Source organism: Meira miltonrushii (genome assembly GCF_003144205.1).
Source record: "Meira miltonrushii strain MCA 3882 unplaced genomic scaffold FA14scaffold_3, whole genome shotgun sequence".
Lineage (NCBI taxonomy): Eukaryota > Fungi > Basidiomycota > Exobasidiomycetes > Exobasidiales > Brachybasidiaceae > Meira > Meira miltonrushii.
The window spans coordinates 2,662,914-2,678,471 of NW_020289945.1; the positions used below are offsets into that span (position 1 = coordinate 2,662,914).

General features: G+C 44.1%; 4 protein-coding genes and 1 non-coding gene across 5 annotated transcripts; 3 read left to right on the forward strand and 2 right to left on the reverse strand.

Moving 5' to 3' along the window:
* The first annotated feature begins 67 nt into the window (after positions 1-67).
* On the forward strand, positions 68-179 carry FA14DRAFT_t29. The gene has a single exon. It is a non-coding gene; the product is annotated as a tRNA-Cys (tRNA).
* Positions 180-770: 591 nt separating this feature from the next.
* On the forward strand, positions 771-1,988 carry FA14DRAFT_123765 (branched-chain amino acid aminotransferase II; the record flags this gene model as incomplete). The annotated part of the gene is made up of 1 exon (XM_025496600.1): positions 771-1,988. One exon carries the CDS (start codon positions 771-773, stop codon positions 1,986-1,988), a length of 1,218 nt encoding a protein of 405 aa, XP_025354556.1.
* A 511-nt stretch (positions 1,989-2,499) lies between these two features.
* Positions 2,500-4,079, forward strand: FA14DRAFT_161711 (ribosomal protein L2). Its single transcript, XM_025499251.1, has one exon. The coding sequence runs from the start codon at positions 2,537-2,539 to the stop codon at positions 4,013-4,015; it is 1,479 nt and encodes a 492-aa protein (XP_025354557.1). The 5' UTR covers positions 2,500-2,536; the 3' UTR covers positions 4,016-4,079.
* An 8-nt stretch (positions 4,080-4,087) lies between these two features.
* Positions 4,088-7,009, reverse strand: FA14DRAFT_70623 (uncharacterized protein). The gene has a single exon (XM_025502737.1). It carries the CDS (start codon positions 6,966-6,968, stop codon positions 4,161-4,163), a length of 2,808 nt encoding a protein of 935 aa, XP_025354558.1. The 5' UTR covers positions 6,969-7,009; the 3' UTR covers positions 4,088-4,160.
* Positions 7,010-7,275: 266 nt separating this feature from the next.
* On the reverse strand, positions 7,276-9,410 carry FA14DRAFT_191329 (RCC1/BLIP-II). Its single transcript, XM_025501856.1, has one exon. It carries the CDS (start codon positions 9,383-9,385, stop codon positions 7,298-7,300), a length of 2,088 nt encoding a protein of 695 aa, XP_025354559.1. The 5' UTR covers positions 9,386-9,410; the 3' UTR covers positions 7,276-7,297.
* Positions 9,411-15,558: the final 6,148 nt, after the last annotated feature.

The window sequence follows — 15,558 nt, forward strand, 5'->3', positions numbered from 1 at the left end:
GAGGCATTTCCTTGCTTAACTATCAAGCAGCTTATATAAAGTGACAGCCTCGAGTCGAGTTAATTACGAGGAGGTAGCTCAGGGGTAGAGCATGTGGTTGCAATTCGAGCGTTAAAATTATTTAGCGTTGCTGTAACGTAATTCCCTCAGGGTCAGGTGTTCAAATCACCTTCTCCTCTTTTTTTGTTCTTTTTTTTTGCTTTTTTTAGTTTTGCTTACGCTCTGAACACCTGACCCTGAAAAACATATGTTACAGCAACGCTAAATGATTCTAATGCTCGAAATGCAACTACATACTCTTCCCTCCAGCTACCTCTCTTGACTGCTCTTCGGGTTAATCCCCGAAAACAAGGTATCTGTGGAGTCATTTACGGAGTCACTTGAGTACATTACACAAGCCCACGCGACAAGAGTTCTTTCTGAACTTCAAACGCGTGCCTGGCGCGCTCAATCCCCCAACAGCGCTTGCTCGCTCAACTCAACCCAGTCATGCCTCGGAAAAATTACCGAAAGAAATATAGCGCACAAGCAAAGAAAAGGTTAAATAAGAAGATCGACAGAATCTTCATTCATCCCCAATCTCTTCATCATACGTCCGGCTAAGTGTCCGACATCTCCGTGAGACAAAAGTCCGTAACAGAAGTGATTGCTTGCATATAGGATAGAATTATTCTTTGCCCAACATGGCATCGCTATCAAGATTCACCACAACAACGTTGGCAAGACGGAAATTGGCCATGCCAGTCGGTCTACGCAATGCCAATGTGGCCATGGCAGCCAAAGCTGCTTTGAATGGCAAGCAAATGCGTTCATTCCATACAGATCCAATGACCGGAGAAAAGACTGGATATGCTGATTTGGATTATGGAGCAGTGACGATCGAAAAGATTCAAGCACCAAATGCACCACCTCCTTCTAGCACTTTGGTTTTCGGTCATAGCTTCTCGGATCACATGGTCACTGCAAATTGGAACTCTTTAACAGGCTGGGCACCTCCAGCAATTCATCCTTACAAGCCTTTGGTTTTGGATCCCTCTAGCGTAATCTTTCATTATGCCCCTAGCTTGTTCGAGGGCATGAAAGCATACAAAGACGTCAATGGACGCATTCGTCTTTTCAGACCAGATATGAACATGGCACGATTGAACAGATCAGCAACACGTATCGCATTACCAGAAGTAAACGGAAAAGAATTGACAAAACTGATTGCAAAGTTGGTCTCTCTCGATGCTGATTTCGTTCCTTCCGAACCTGGACATTCGATCTACATTCGACCAACTTTGATCGGTACACAAGCTGCCCTAGGCGTTCATCCTGCCAATGAAGCAATGCTGTTCGTCATCTTATCGCCTGTTGGACCTTACTTCAAATCAGGATTTAAGCCCGTGGCTCTGGAAGCTGACCCCAACAAAGTACGTGCTTGGCCAAACGGTACAGGTAGTTACAAATTGGGTTTGAACTATGCTCCTGGCTTGCAACCACAAATGGAAGCTGCTACCCGTGGATATTCACAAAACTTGTGGTTATTTGGACCTGAACATCTTTTGACGGAGGTTGGAACGATGAACTTATTCACTGCGATCAAGAACGATAAAGGACAAACTGAATTAATCACAGCACCATTGAATGGTTTAATCTTGCCAGGTGTGACAAGAGATTCAATTTTGGGACTTGCACGCGATCATGCATCAGGAAAGATGCGTATCGAAGGATTACCGGAAGATTTGATTGTTTCAGAACGTGAGCTATCAATGAAAGAAGTTGAACAAGCAGGAAAAGAAGGAAGATTGATGGAAATGTTTGGTAGTGGAACGGCGGTGGTTGTTGCACCTGTTGATCGAATTGGATATGAAGGACGTGATATTCATATCCCTGTTGGAGAAGAAGGTGTTGGACCGATTGCAAAGAGAATGTTGGATACCATCAATGATATTCAATTAGGACGTATCGAACATCCATGGAGCGTTGCAATTGATGAATTGATCTAGATTCAAGACCTTCTCTTACCTTGATCTCATGTACACTATAGAACCACTTTCATTCATTGAAATGAGCATAAGCACGCACAATGATTAATGCTTTACTTTGTGAACCTTGCAGCATCTCGGTCAGAATTGCGAGGACCTTGATGATAAAGAAACGGGAAAGGCATATCTCCTTCTGGGCTTAAAGTGATTCCACGGCCACACACACAGACTCAATGTCGATATACCGTTAATCATGAGATAGTGTTATAGTTGGCTTTTTGACCATTCTCTTGTTACATTTGGGTAACATACCAACACCACCATGAGCATGTACCCTACACGATCAGGTCGGTATTCATAGCTTAGGCCTGGCAAACGCGCAGCGCCCACTTACAGCACACTCACGTGATTATCGCCATTTTTCTGCACACGCTTACATGAATTGAGATTAGTGGTTGTGTGCGTGCGTGCTTGGGTGCGACTTTATCCGAATTGATTAAGAAGAAATGAAAGATCTTTTTATACTTGCTAACACTGAACCATATCATCACAACCTTTGGTGATCAAAGATGCGATCTATATTGGCAGGTCCATCCCTGCTACGGCAATTGCCACAAGCACAGAATGGATCATTGCATACTTCATTCTCGACATGTGCCCGACTTTCGAATCCTAAACCGACAAGGATAAGCCGTGCTTCTGTTTCGCAGGTTCCTTCGATTGGCTCAACTTCTCTTAGTTCTGGACAAGCTGCTCATCTTCTCAAAGTTGGCGGTAAAGCCCAATTGATGGACGAAAAAGCGGATAAACTACCACAAACACCATTCCGTAGAGAAAGAAGAAAAGCCGAAAAAGAAGCACGCAAATTAGCCGAAAAGAAGAAAAAGTTGAGTAAAAGCATTTTCGCACAAGCAGGAATTGAAGAAAAACGTACTTCGCCTTTCGTACGAAATGAACAACAATTCAAAACGTTCAAACCAATCACCCATTCTTTACGTTGGGTTCGAACTTCTATACAACCTCATATCTATAAAGGAAGACCTTTACGTGCCCTTACGATCACTAAACGCAGCACAGGTGGAAGAAATCATCATGGTCACGTCACCGTTCGTGGAAGAGGTGGTGGTCATCGCAAGCGTATCAGAGTGGTAGACTTTCATAGATGGGAAAGTGGACCGCAAAAGATCATACGAATCGAATATGATCCTGGACGTTCTGCCCATATCGCACTGGTAGAACATGCAGAAACGAAAATCAGAAGTTACATCTTGGCAACAGATGGCTTACGCGAAGGGGACAATGTACAAAGCTATAGATTGGACGAAGAAGCCATCAAACAAGCTACAGGAGCAGGTGGTAGTGCATTAGACATGGGTATGTTCCGTACCCGAGCCATTCGACCGGGAAACGTTCTCCCATTACGATTGATCCCGATCGGTACGATGTTGCATGCAATCTCGCTTGAAGCTCGAGGTGCATCAAAGTTAGTCCGTAGTGCGGGTGCATATGGACAATTGGTCGCTTTTGTTCATAAACGTTCCGATACGACTAAACAAACAGCAAAGACGTCTGCAAAAGGAGAAGCAGCCAGTTCTCCCGCTCAAAGTGCATTACCGGGAAGCGGTAAATACTTTGAAAATTTCGAAGAAAGTGCTCAAGCAGCAGAAAGTGAAAATGCAAACAATAAAGAAGGTGGAACGACATCCGTCTATGCACAAGTACGTTTACAATCCGGCGAAGTACGTTTGTTGAAGAGCGATTGTTGTGCAACGATTGGACGTGTAAGCAATATCGATCATGAACACGAACGGTTGGGTAAAGCAGGAAGATCGCGTTGGTTAGGACGTCGACCTAAAGTTCGTGGTGTTGCAATGAACGCAGTTGACCATCCTCATGGTGGTGGTCGTGGTAAGAGTAAGAGTAACAAACATCCTCGTTCCATTTACGGTCAAAAGACTAAAGGTCCACGTACACGTAAACCTGGTACTAAGAACGGTAACAGAATGGTTGTCAAAGAACGTCCACGTGGTATTGAGAAACGTCGTTAGTGTCCTCTTCTCATTGTAACAAATATTCATCAATGCAATACTTCTCTTATCGTAAACAGTGATCGATTCTAGTATGACAAAAACGTAGAGAGAGATAATACAGATATAAGCATATTTATACAACAGAAGGTAGAAAAAGCTGATTCTACGATTGCATGGTTAAGGCTTGCGTGCTTCTTTTACGTTGTGGTTGAGAGCTTGCCCTTGGGATGCTATCATGATCACTTTCCAAGAAACCGGATTTTCCACGTCCTTTACCTTCAACGAAAGCAGAGCTGTTTCCTTTTCTTGGCGATCCATGTCCTGCTGCAGGAGGAGCAGGCAAAGGAGGAGGAGCATTGATAGTAGAAGAGGTAGAATTGCGTAAAGTTGCCGTTGCGTTGATAGCAGCACTTGATCTACGATTTCCATGCGAAGCAGATTGTCTGAATTGACGTTGTGGTATTCCACTCGTATGCATTGCATTCGTACGTGAACGACGAGCGCTAACTATATCTTTTGCCATTGTTTGATTGACGGATTGCAAAGATGGTGGTCGTTTACGCGAATTTGGCGTTCCATTCACACCGGAAGATCGTGCAGCTGATGCTCTTGATGCGTTGTTGATGTTGGACTTTCTACCTGCTTTGATTGACGATCGTGCCGAATGGGATGCTGACGAACGTGTCTTTTTCACCATTCCCACACGAGGAGAGACAGGCGTACTTGGTGTTGGAGACATGCTTGAAGGTTCTTGATTCTCTGTATCTTCCTCCATTTCCTCTTTCACGACTGTCTTTTTGACCGGAGAAGTAGATGGGAAATTAATGCTGCTAGAGCGTGAGACAGAAGAAGAATCTGCATTGAACGTGCTTGGCTTCATGGGAGAACTGTTCAACATTCCAATAGTTTCCTTTGCTGAATAAGGTGTATAGCCTGTTGGCTTGCGTGCCAAGCTTGCCTGTAAATCAAACGTGGAGCGTTTCTTAGCAAGTGCTGATGACGATTTCGAAGGCGAAGTAGCGGTCAATGTTTGTACACTGGGCTTCTTCTCCAAACTCTTTTGTCCAATCGAAGGTGTGGCTGGAGGTGCCATGGATGTACTTGTACTTCTTTCTACTTCTTGTTCTTTCACCTTTTCAACAGCAGGAGGGACAACAGTGCTATTGCTTGTCAGGCCACGAGCAGCAGCTCCCATAAATCCACGAACGGCAAACGAAATCTTTGATGCAAATCCACCCGATTTGATCGCACTGGATAACTTAGAAGAAGGACCAGCATGGGCAGCAGCTGCTCGACGTGCAGTAGCGGAGGATGCACTGGCTCTTGCAGCTGCAGTACTGCTTCTCCTCCTATGACGTGCCAATTCCAACTTTCGTTTGATCGCAGCCCTTTCTTCATCTGTCCTTTGAGGTAAAGCAGGGTCGGCAGGTGCAATCGTGATTGCTTTGTTGGCTGCTGGAGCTACCTCTTTGTCTTCAGCCGGAGCATCCAAGCGTGCCTTTTTGACTGGAGCGACTTGTTTCTCTGCATCTTTTTCATCTTCGATAGCCTCAGATACCTTTCTTGCACGTCCTGTACCACTACTTACATCTCTACGAGCAGAATAATGACTTGCAATGCTATCCATCCGTCCAAACTGTTTATCATGTTGTGAACTGAATCTACCTTTTGTACGGCTATTGACCGATTTCAAAGGCGAAGGTGGCAAATTTGGAGTTTGAGCGCCACTTCCGATCGAAGATGCACCAGAGACCTTTCTGCTCTCCCCTTCTGAAGATTCTTTTGCTTTTGCAGCCATTCGAGCTTGCATTTCTGCCCAGACCTTCTCTTGTGCTGATGGTGAGGTTGCAGATTCCATACTTGGTGTCACATTAGACCTCTTTGCACGACTTGGTCGTGGTTTGATACGGCGTTGTGGCACTTCAGGTGAGGTGGGCACACCACAATCATCATGAGATGTATCACCTTCACCAATTGAGCGCTTACGTTTTGAGATGGGTGCTTCAGAAATGGCTTGAGGCTGCTCAACTTCTTGTTGCAGTGGACCTTTCTCTTCTTCCGCTTTGGAAGCATTGAGTACACTGCTAGCAGCAGAAGCGCTTCGGGTGACCCTCCGAGTGGAAGGAAATGATGGAGTGATACTCGATGTACCCTCACCTTTGAGCCATTTACGGAAAGCACTCGAGATGCTGGCTTGACTATCACTTGCGGTCAAGCCTAGTCCCATCTCTGCAGTAGAAGGTCCTGCAGCGGTCTGCTGTGCGTTATTGGCTTCGCTTGACTCATCTTTCTTTGACAATGACTCGCTACTTGCCTTATGACTGCCCATGAGCTTCTTCCATGGGTAGAGAGAGCTGCCCGAGACTGTTCGCTTTGTGGATTTCTCTTCAGCCATGTGATTTTGTTGAGTGCTGGGTAAATTTGGTTTCTGCATATCAAGTTCTTTGAGAGTGGTACCGCTAACCGATCGTTTACTCAAACTGCTCAAGCTGCCGTTACTACTATCGCTTCTGGGTAATACCACACCAATTTCCATTTCGAATGGATCTGGCATGGCACTAACAAAGTGAGATTCACGTGGCTTTGAGATAACTCGAATGCTGGCTGTGTTTGGTAGCATGCTAATATCGCCATCGTCGGCTCCTTCTTCGTCCTCTTCTTTTTGTTCATCTGGGCTCTCTTGAGAGGCTGTGTTCATTTCTGGAGCTTGTTCTGTTTCCACTACTTCCTCAGGAACCTCGGCTTGTGCGTTCAAGTTAGACATGACAGAAGCGCTTTTTCCCATTGCGAATCCTTCCAAACGAGCGATCAGTTCACTCTTCTTTCCTGTTGATTTCACCCCTAAGCGGATACAAAGATTCTCCAATTGTTGTCGTTTTAAGCATGGTAATCCTTCTGCATGAATTACTAGTGGTTGACCGTCTTCTTGCATTGTGTTTAGTGATGATGATGATGAGGAAGAAGAAGGCATTCTTGCCAGACTCACTTTGAGTGATAGGTTGATAAATGGTGATGGTAGCAAAACAGAATGATGATTCTATTGTATCTTTGACCAAAATGGCAATTCTTTAATGCATATATCAAACAACTTTCTTCATGCACGCCCGCATAGACAATCAACAAACAAAATGAGCACAGCATAACTAGCGCGGCGCCTATTCAAAAGAAAGTGTTGATCTTTTAGCACTAAAAAAACATCAACACAACTAATCTTACGCGTGTTCGCGTTCCTACATCGTGTCAAGGGTCCTCACTGTCACAAACAGTTTATAATGAATAGCATTGCGTGATACTATACAATCAACTATCAAAAATTAGAGCTCTATCAACAGCCAATGCACCGCTATGCCAACCTGCAAAAGCTATATCAAATGCATATTTAGTTTCCATAGAATCACTCTCCTCAATTCGTTTACCGTTACGCATTTCTCCAACTTTAGGGAACCCAAATCGAACAGCTTTCGGTTCAGGTTGTTGATCGGGTAAATTGCGTAAAAGGTATCGATCTTTTTCCGCTTTTACCATATTATTGGATCTGCTAGACGACTCCCCTTGTTGATGTTCACCACTTTGTTGTTTTGATTGAGCCTCCGCTTGTTCTTGTTGCATTCGAATATGTGCTTGTTGACGTGCTTGCATTGCAGGTCGGAAGATCCCAGTGACCAAACCACCCATATTGGAAAAGAAATCATTCGTTGGAGGCTGAGGTGCACTGAAAACTGATTGCGCTCCTTCAACAGTTGGAATCGAATCCCACGTTCCCAACGCTCCATTTGATTGAGATCCCCACGTTCTTACACTGCCATCCAGCAACAATGCACCCGAATGCCAATCGCCTTGAACAATCTTAATCACTCCAACTCCTTGCAATTCAGGAATGATTTTCGGTCGTAAATGTGCATCGTTCGAACCCAAAAGAACGATTCCTAATCCCTTTCCACTTTGTACATCTACATCTCGACCTTCTTTTCCAGCTTCAGGTGCATAAACTGCAAAGTTCTTGAATTGAGCAGAAATGTGAGTGATGCGTACGTTGGACGAAAGTAGATGATTCAAGCCAGGCCTGTCCCACACGTTCTCCCCATCTTCGCTTTCCTGACCCGCTTGTCGTACATTCTCACAGAAAGAGCTCAATTTTTTCCATTGAGTATATCTTCTGTCCAACTCTTTCCTCAATCTATCTGCGCTTGCTTGGGGCGTATCGGATGCTTGGGTACGCAGATCTTGTCTAATTTCCGGAATTTCAAGGTAATACACCAGACCATCATCGCTCAAAGCAATGATGAATCTATCTCCAGCTGCGATCCTGGTAAATCGTTTCGGTGGTACAGGAAGCAGAACCGTCGGCACAGCAACTTGCCAAGTAGGTTCAATAGTTGAAGAATCTGCACCTTCTTGGATTGCCCTTTCATACCACATTGCTCTTTGCAGATCATACGTCCATCTGCTTTCCCATATGAGCACATTACCCACGCCCTCTCCATGATCACTGTTCACCAAAGCAGCCGAAAAATTCCATCCTGCTTCCACTTGGTCAATATGCAATTCTTCTTTTGTCTGAATCTCTTTGAGAATGGAAGATTGGAAATGTACTGCAGGTCTATCCCATCTGTTACTCCATTCAAATATACTGCCATCGTCCATTTGCGCTACTGCATGTTGACGACCAACAGAAAGAGAAGTTGCTTGTCTTCCGTTCAGATCCAACAGTGTTGGCTTTTGGAACATCTCTTCTGTTCCTGAAGAATCTCCATTTCCTGTACTTGATCCCCAAGTGATAATTTGACCTTTGTTTGTCATAAGAAAGAAACTCCAACCGCCAGCATGTATTTCGACCGGAACACCAACATCAATCGAATGTTTACTCTCTCTTCCGTTTGGCAAGATTCGTCTGAGTGGAATACCTTGACGAATTTCAAAATTTGGCGGTCGCTCAGAATCGAATTGATGACATTCGGTAACCCTTGCATTTGAATCGTACAAATCTGCATTTCTCCATTTGATTGAGAGTGGAAAAGGCGCAGAACGATATCGTTTGATTAGATTAAAATCACTTCCTTCTAATGCTTCCGATTCATCTTGGTTCGGTTGTCTTTTTCGTATTTCTACACCCAGCCTATAATGCGATTCTTCTCCCCATGTATACAGCTCAGGATTTGCTAGCCCGCGATAGATCGTTTTCCATCCTGTCGTTCGAGCTGAACTTTGTAGTGGAAATCTGAAATCACTCCTTATTCGCCTTCTCCATACGACATTATCGTCTACTGCTTCTTTGAACGCATGCGAAACGGCTCGTAATCTGATCAATGTTTGAATATCAAGCAAAGGTAAGATGGTATCCAATACTAATTGATATGGAAGCTGTGAAGCTCCTTGGTTCTTTGACATTGTGCAATGTGATGGCTGTCAGGAGAAGGTCACAACAAGTTTAATTTTAGCGCGATGCACTTCTCCACAAATGCAACTCAGCCTAAATAATTGCTGCTCAGTCAGAGACACTGCATTGCACAGCACACCATGTTAAGATGCTTAACCATTCGGCATAAAATTGTATACATGATATCAAGGCATTAGCACATAAAACGATACTGAGGACAAAAAACGAGAGAGAAAAAAGAGATGGGAATATATACATTTTTAATTGTTAATTCATGTGAGTATTACCCTCACATGGCCCTCACGCTCATACGTGAAGGACTTGCTAAACCTGCTCCTTCCGGTTGACTTGAGCCAGGTCTTCTGATCGTTGCTTGTGATCGTAAATTTTTCGTTTGAAGTTGAAGGTCTTCGGTACTCTTTTTCCAATTCTCAAAATGCAATTGAGCTTGCGTGCGATATTTCTCAACAGCACTTTCCAATGAATTGATCATATCTTCATCAACGCCAGCATTGGAAATGAGGGAGTTATACTGGATTTGCAATTGGGAATAACGATATTCTGCTTGACCCAAAGCGATGCTTTGATCGTGAATTTCCTTCAACATCTCATCCAATTGCTTTTGTGCTTCATGTTGAGAGTTCAAAGAATCATGATAAGCTCGGGTAATATCCGAGATTCTGGCTTCCATCGATTCTTTCTCGCGTTGCCAGCCACTTTGCGATAGTGCACCATGCTCAATCTCTGTGGTTAATTCATCGTATGAATTGCGCAATTGACGATTCTCCTCTCGTAGCTGTTCAACAACTGCACGATTAGCATTGATTTCAGCAGTGACGTCTGACAACTCTTGTTGGAATCTTTGACGTGATTTCTCAATCAACTCTTCGCAATGACGAATGTCTGATTTGTATCTTCCACGTTCTTCATCAAATTCTTCTGCCATTCGCTTGCGCAAAGATTCTACTTCGTGCCAATCACGTCCACCTTTTTGGAGTTGCAATGCTGCTTCATGCAAAGAGCTTTCCAGTTCATCAATCTTTTCTTGTGCAGATCTTCTTTCGCGCATACTTTCAGCCAAAGAATGTTCAACGTCCACCAACGTTCGCTTTGCTAAATTTTCAGCCTTTTGCGCTTTGAGTTTATCCATTTCCAATTGATCGATCATATTACGATATTCGTCCAATTTTGCTTTTTGATGGGATACCTCATCTCGTGATTTGGCAAACGATTGACTATCAGAAGCAACATTGATTTGCACTTCTTGCAATGCTGTTCGTAATCGACGATTTTCGCTCTTTTCTTCGTTGTGAGCAACGGTTTCACGGCCTAAGCGTTGACGTAATTCGGCTAGCTCTGACTCCAATCTGGCTTGTGTCTTACGATGCTCTGCCAACAGCTGTCTCCTGTTCTCTTCTTCGCGTAGATTGGGCGATGCAGCAGTATGATTTCCATTCGTATATCCACCACCACCTGATTGCCTTCTCAAATCAGAAGGTGTGACGATTGCATTACTGCTCTTCTTGGAAGGTGGCAGGTTACCAAACGTATAGAGCGGTTTGGCATTCTTTGCTGAAGGTGAAGCTCCATTGCCCATCTTATGATTTCGCAACAAGGCCTCTTTTTCCGCAAAGTCCGTTTCCAATTCATCATGTCCAGCACGTAATTCTTCCAATAGCTTTCGTCTGAACGCGCCATCATCACCATCATTTGTATTTTGCACCAAATCGGCTAAATTCTGGAACGTTGTACTTCTTGCAGTTTGACTTCCGCGAAGTTCACGTTCGAGCTCAGTGATCCGTGCTTCGTATTGTTGAACGGTTCTTGACATATTCGATTCGCTTTGTAACTCTTTGCGACGAGCATCAGATAGAGCAACATCTTTCTCTCGCAACGAAACTGTGAGTGATTGAACTTTGCCTTCCAATGATTTGACCATCTTGCTATCAGCAGAATGATTGGCACTCGGTGCAACGTTGGCAGTCGTTGTCGTCAAAACACCACGACCGTGACTGACACCTGTATCCGTTTGCAATCTTCTGTTTTCGCGATTCAAATCTTCGTTCTCGATACGCAAACGATCTTTTGCTTTCTCGACAGCGTTCAACTGTTTGGCCAATGCTTGACATTTATCCAAAGCATCTTGCAATTGACGATCAGTCATCTTCTTTGCTTGTTCCAAAACGTGAACGTGTTCGACAATAGTCTTATTGGTCATCGATTGTGCTTTTCTCAAATCTGCTTGTGTCAATGCTAGCTCATCTTTCATTCGGAGGAATTCTTTGTCCTTTGCTGTAAGTTGTGCTTCGAGCATTTGAACAGTGTTCTTGCTTTGACGAGCAGCGCTTTCTGCCAATTCACGACGTTTCGACTCGGCCAACAGTTCAGTATTGACTTGATCTGCCTTCAACTTCCAATTCGATTGATCGCGTTCCAATTCCAATAGAGCATCTTCCAAATCTTGATGCTTTTGATGAGATGCTGTCAATTGTTTCTCAGCTGCATCTTTGGCAGATTGTGCCTCGGCGATAGCTTGTTTGTGCGATTCGACTTGATTGCGAATAGCACCCAGTTCACCTTCAGCCGTTCTTCTTGCACGTTCAGCGGCGGCTAGTGTTGCACTTGCTTCTGTCATATGGCGATCATTATCTTCGACTTGTCGTTTCAGATCCTCGTGTGCTCTGACCAATTCTTGATATTGACGTTTAGCAGTCTCTGCTTCAGCACGAGTAGAGTTGATCTGTTCGAGTGATTGATGTTTGGATTGTGCAAGTTCATCGCGTAATTGAGTCATTTGTTGACGCAAAGAAGACATTTCACCTTCTTGTCTTCGTTGCAATTCTTTTTGTTTAGAATCTTCTGATGATTTAGCTTGCATCAATCTTCGTGTCTCATCGAGTTCTTTCTGCAGTGCACTTTGCTGTTCAACAGTTCGACCTTGTTCGGATTTTGCACTGCGCAAATCACCTGACAATGTCTCAATCTTTGCTCGAGCTTCTTGCAATTGCTTGCCTAGATTGTCGCGCTCGCTCGTGATCGATTGTAATTTGGCTTGACTATTTGCAAGTTCAGCCTCTTTCTGTTTGATACGCTCTTCATGATCAGTGGAAGCACGAGCAAGTTCGGACAATCTGTAAGAAGATTGACGGGATTGTTCTTCCAATTGAGTGCGCTTGACAATCTCCTCTTCGCGATTCTTTGCTTCTGTGGTCAGCTTGCGTTCCAGCTCCGCAACTGCTTCACGCATTCGAACTTGCATTCGTTCGATATCTTGCTCTTTCGCTTGAACGAGTCGATCAAGATCAACCCTTTCCTTTTGCAAGGCTGCATGTTCGGCACGAATCTTTTCAACCTCTTCAGAATGACGGTCTACATTGGACATCAAGTCCATCTCTCTTTGTTCCCATGCGTTCTGTTTGGCATCCAAATCTTGCAAATGTGTAGCAGCAGCATCAAATGCAACTTTCAGTTCATCTCGTGCTTGTTCGGCAGCTCTTTGACCTGCAATCGCTCTCTCGAGTTGATTGTCCAATTGATCGATATCAGCTTGCATCGCTTGAAGTTCTTCCTGTAAAGCACTCTCTCGTTCTTTTGATCTTGCCAATAACTGATCTTTATCAACCAAAAGAGCACGTTCGCTATGCAATTCACTTTCCACCTTTTTCTTGTCGTTTTCCAATTGGAATCGAAGTGCTTCCAAAGCTTCTTTTTCACGTTGATCTCTTTCGGCTCTTTCAGTGATCAATGCCAATTCAGCTTGCTTCTTTTTCAATTCTTCATCATGTCTTGTAGCTTTGAGCAAAGGTCTAACACGAGTGTATAATTGCCACCAAGGCCAATCACGCAATTGAACGTACAAACGAGCATTACGTTGAATCGTACGAACAGCAGCTGCTCTGTTCAAGATCTTCTTCATCTGTCTTCTTGCAGTAAACATACGTGCAGCAGCTTGGAATCTTGCAAAGATGTCATGCAAATGCCTATCACGTCTTTCTTCCATTTCAGCCAAAACACCTGCTTTGAAGAAAATCTTTGTTAAACCGATCTTGAAACTTGCACGATCGAGCTCCAAAGCCTCGACCATTCGTTGACATGCTTTACGGCCGTCCATATAACCACGTGGAATGATACCTGGTGTCAAGACTTCATATCGATTACGGAATTCGGTGAACAACAATCTGTTTGGATAACCAAGACGAGCGATACGAATACCTTCCAAAACACCATTGCAACGTAATTGTTCAAGAACGAGTGGAACGTTCATCTTTCCTGGTTTCTTATCAGGATTGGGAACGATACATCTGACGAAATGCGGTTGCGTTGAACTGAGTTGAGACATTAATGATGACAATTGTTCTTTATGTCTTTGAGCAACTGTACGGAATGCACCGCGCTTCACCCTTCGCTTCGGTGCCGATTGTGCCGCTGCAGATTCATCATCGACAGCATATTCAGCAAACAAGGAAGCAATGAAACGATCACTCGATTCAGATAAGACACGAGTGAGATTATCATTGAGAGGATCTTTGTTCTTCTCCAACCATCCGTCTGTGCGGTATTCAACATTTCCAGCATAATGCTTGATTGTGAAACCTTGAGCAAATCGGGCAGGAGCATACTTTGTTGATCCATGTGCAACTCCCTTTTCGTTGGCAATCGCTAGTCCAGCTTGATCGCGTGCGGTTCCGTCACGATTGGTTGACCAGATATTGTTGAGCTTTTCTGTGAATGTCAAATCAGTTGCTTTTGGCATGATACATTCTTCATCGAGACAGGATAGGATACCGATCGGAGTAGTGGATTCAATAAGATCGATCGTCGGTTGCAGATCCAATCCAAAGTTGACGAAGTCCCATTCAATGTTCTCCCGAGCATATTCTTCTTGTTCTAGAACAAACATGTGGTGATTGAAGAATTGTTGTAGCTTTTCGTTGGTATAGTTGATGCACAATTGTTCGAACGAGTTGGTCTCAAAGATTTCGAAACCTGCGATATCCAAAACACCAATGAAGCTACTCTTGCTTGTAGGTCGGTCTAAGGCTTGATTGATACGATCAACGATATTGGCAAATGTCTTTTCGTAAAGTGTCTTACAAAGAGCAGCCATTTCGTCCAACACTTGTCTTCGCGTGCGGGCCTGTGTGACCCATTCACGACCAGCCTTAACACGAGGTCTTAGGAGGGCGGTGTTGAGCTCTTGTTGGGGCAGACCCAAGACATGACAGACTTTTTCAACTTGTGCTGCATTTGTGATACGAGCTTGCTCTGATCGATCATCGGCCAATTGAATATTTCCGACTTGCAAGATTGCACCGATGACTCGGAAGAGATTTTGTTGTTCTTCAGGAGAGAAACCGACCACGTTCAATGCTTCGAGCAGTAGCCTCCATTCCGATGCATCATCAACACCTTCAACATGCTTCCTGGTGTTCTTTAGATAATCGTACTCTTCCGGCGTGTTACCCAACAAAAGCTTGGATTTCAAATCAGCATTTGCGCCTCGTAGGAGCTGGTAGAAAATGTGGAAGCTGCGTTCCTTCTCGCTTCGTGTTGTAACTCTGCTCTTCTCTAGTAGATACCAGTCGATATTTGCGCCTGCGATTGCTCCTGCTGAAGTGAATTCGATTCGAACGAATTTACCAAATCGACTTGAGTTATTGTTTCGTATCGTTTGCGCGTTACCGAATGCTTCCAAGATTGGATTGGCCTGCAAGATTTGACGTTCTAGCAGGCCTAATTTCTTGCTTGCAATACCTTCAATGCCTCGCAAATGATCCATAACGTGTCTTGTCGAGCTTGCGGAACGTGTGAGAGTACCACCGCTTCCGCTACTGCTTGGCATTGAAGAGGATGAAGGATCTATCGCAATTGCGGCTAGATATTGAATGACTTTCTTGGTATTTTCCGTTTTACCTGCACCTGATTCACCAGTGATGAGTAGACTTTGATTCTCGTTGGCTTCTAACATATTTCGCATGGCCACATCTGCCAAAGCGTAAACGTGCGGTGCATTCTCCTCTCTCCTTCTGCCTTTATATGATGCCACAACTGCATCTGTATATATGGGCAAAGAACGATAAGGATTGACAGCAACCAAGAAGAGACCAGAGTAGGTATAAATCAAACCACTGAAATATCTTTGCCGAAGATTATGTACCACACTTGCTTCGTTCAAGAAAGTCAA

Excerpts from the sequence above, each read along its gene's own strand:
- FA14DRAFT_70623 (XM_025502737.1), bottom strand. The coding sequence starts at position 6,968 with ATGCCTTCTTCTTCCTCATCATCATCATCACTAAACACAATGCAAGAA.
- FA14DRAFT_191329 (XM_025501856.1), bottom strand. The coding sequence starts at position 9,385 with ATGTCAAAGAACCAAGGAGCTTCACAGCTTCCATATCAATTAGTATTG.
- FA14DRAFT_161711 (XM_025499251.1), top strand. The coding sequence starts at position 2,537 with ATGCGATCTATATTGGCAGGTCCATCCCTGCTACGGCAATTGCCACAA.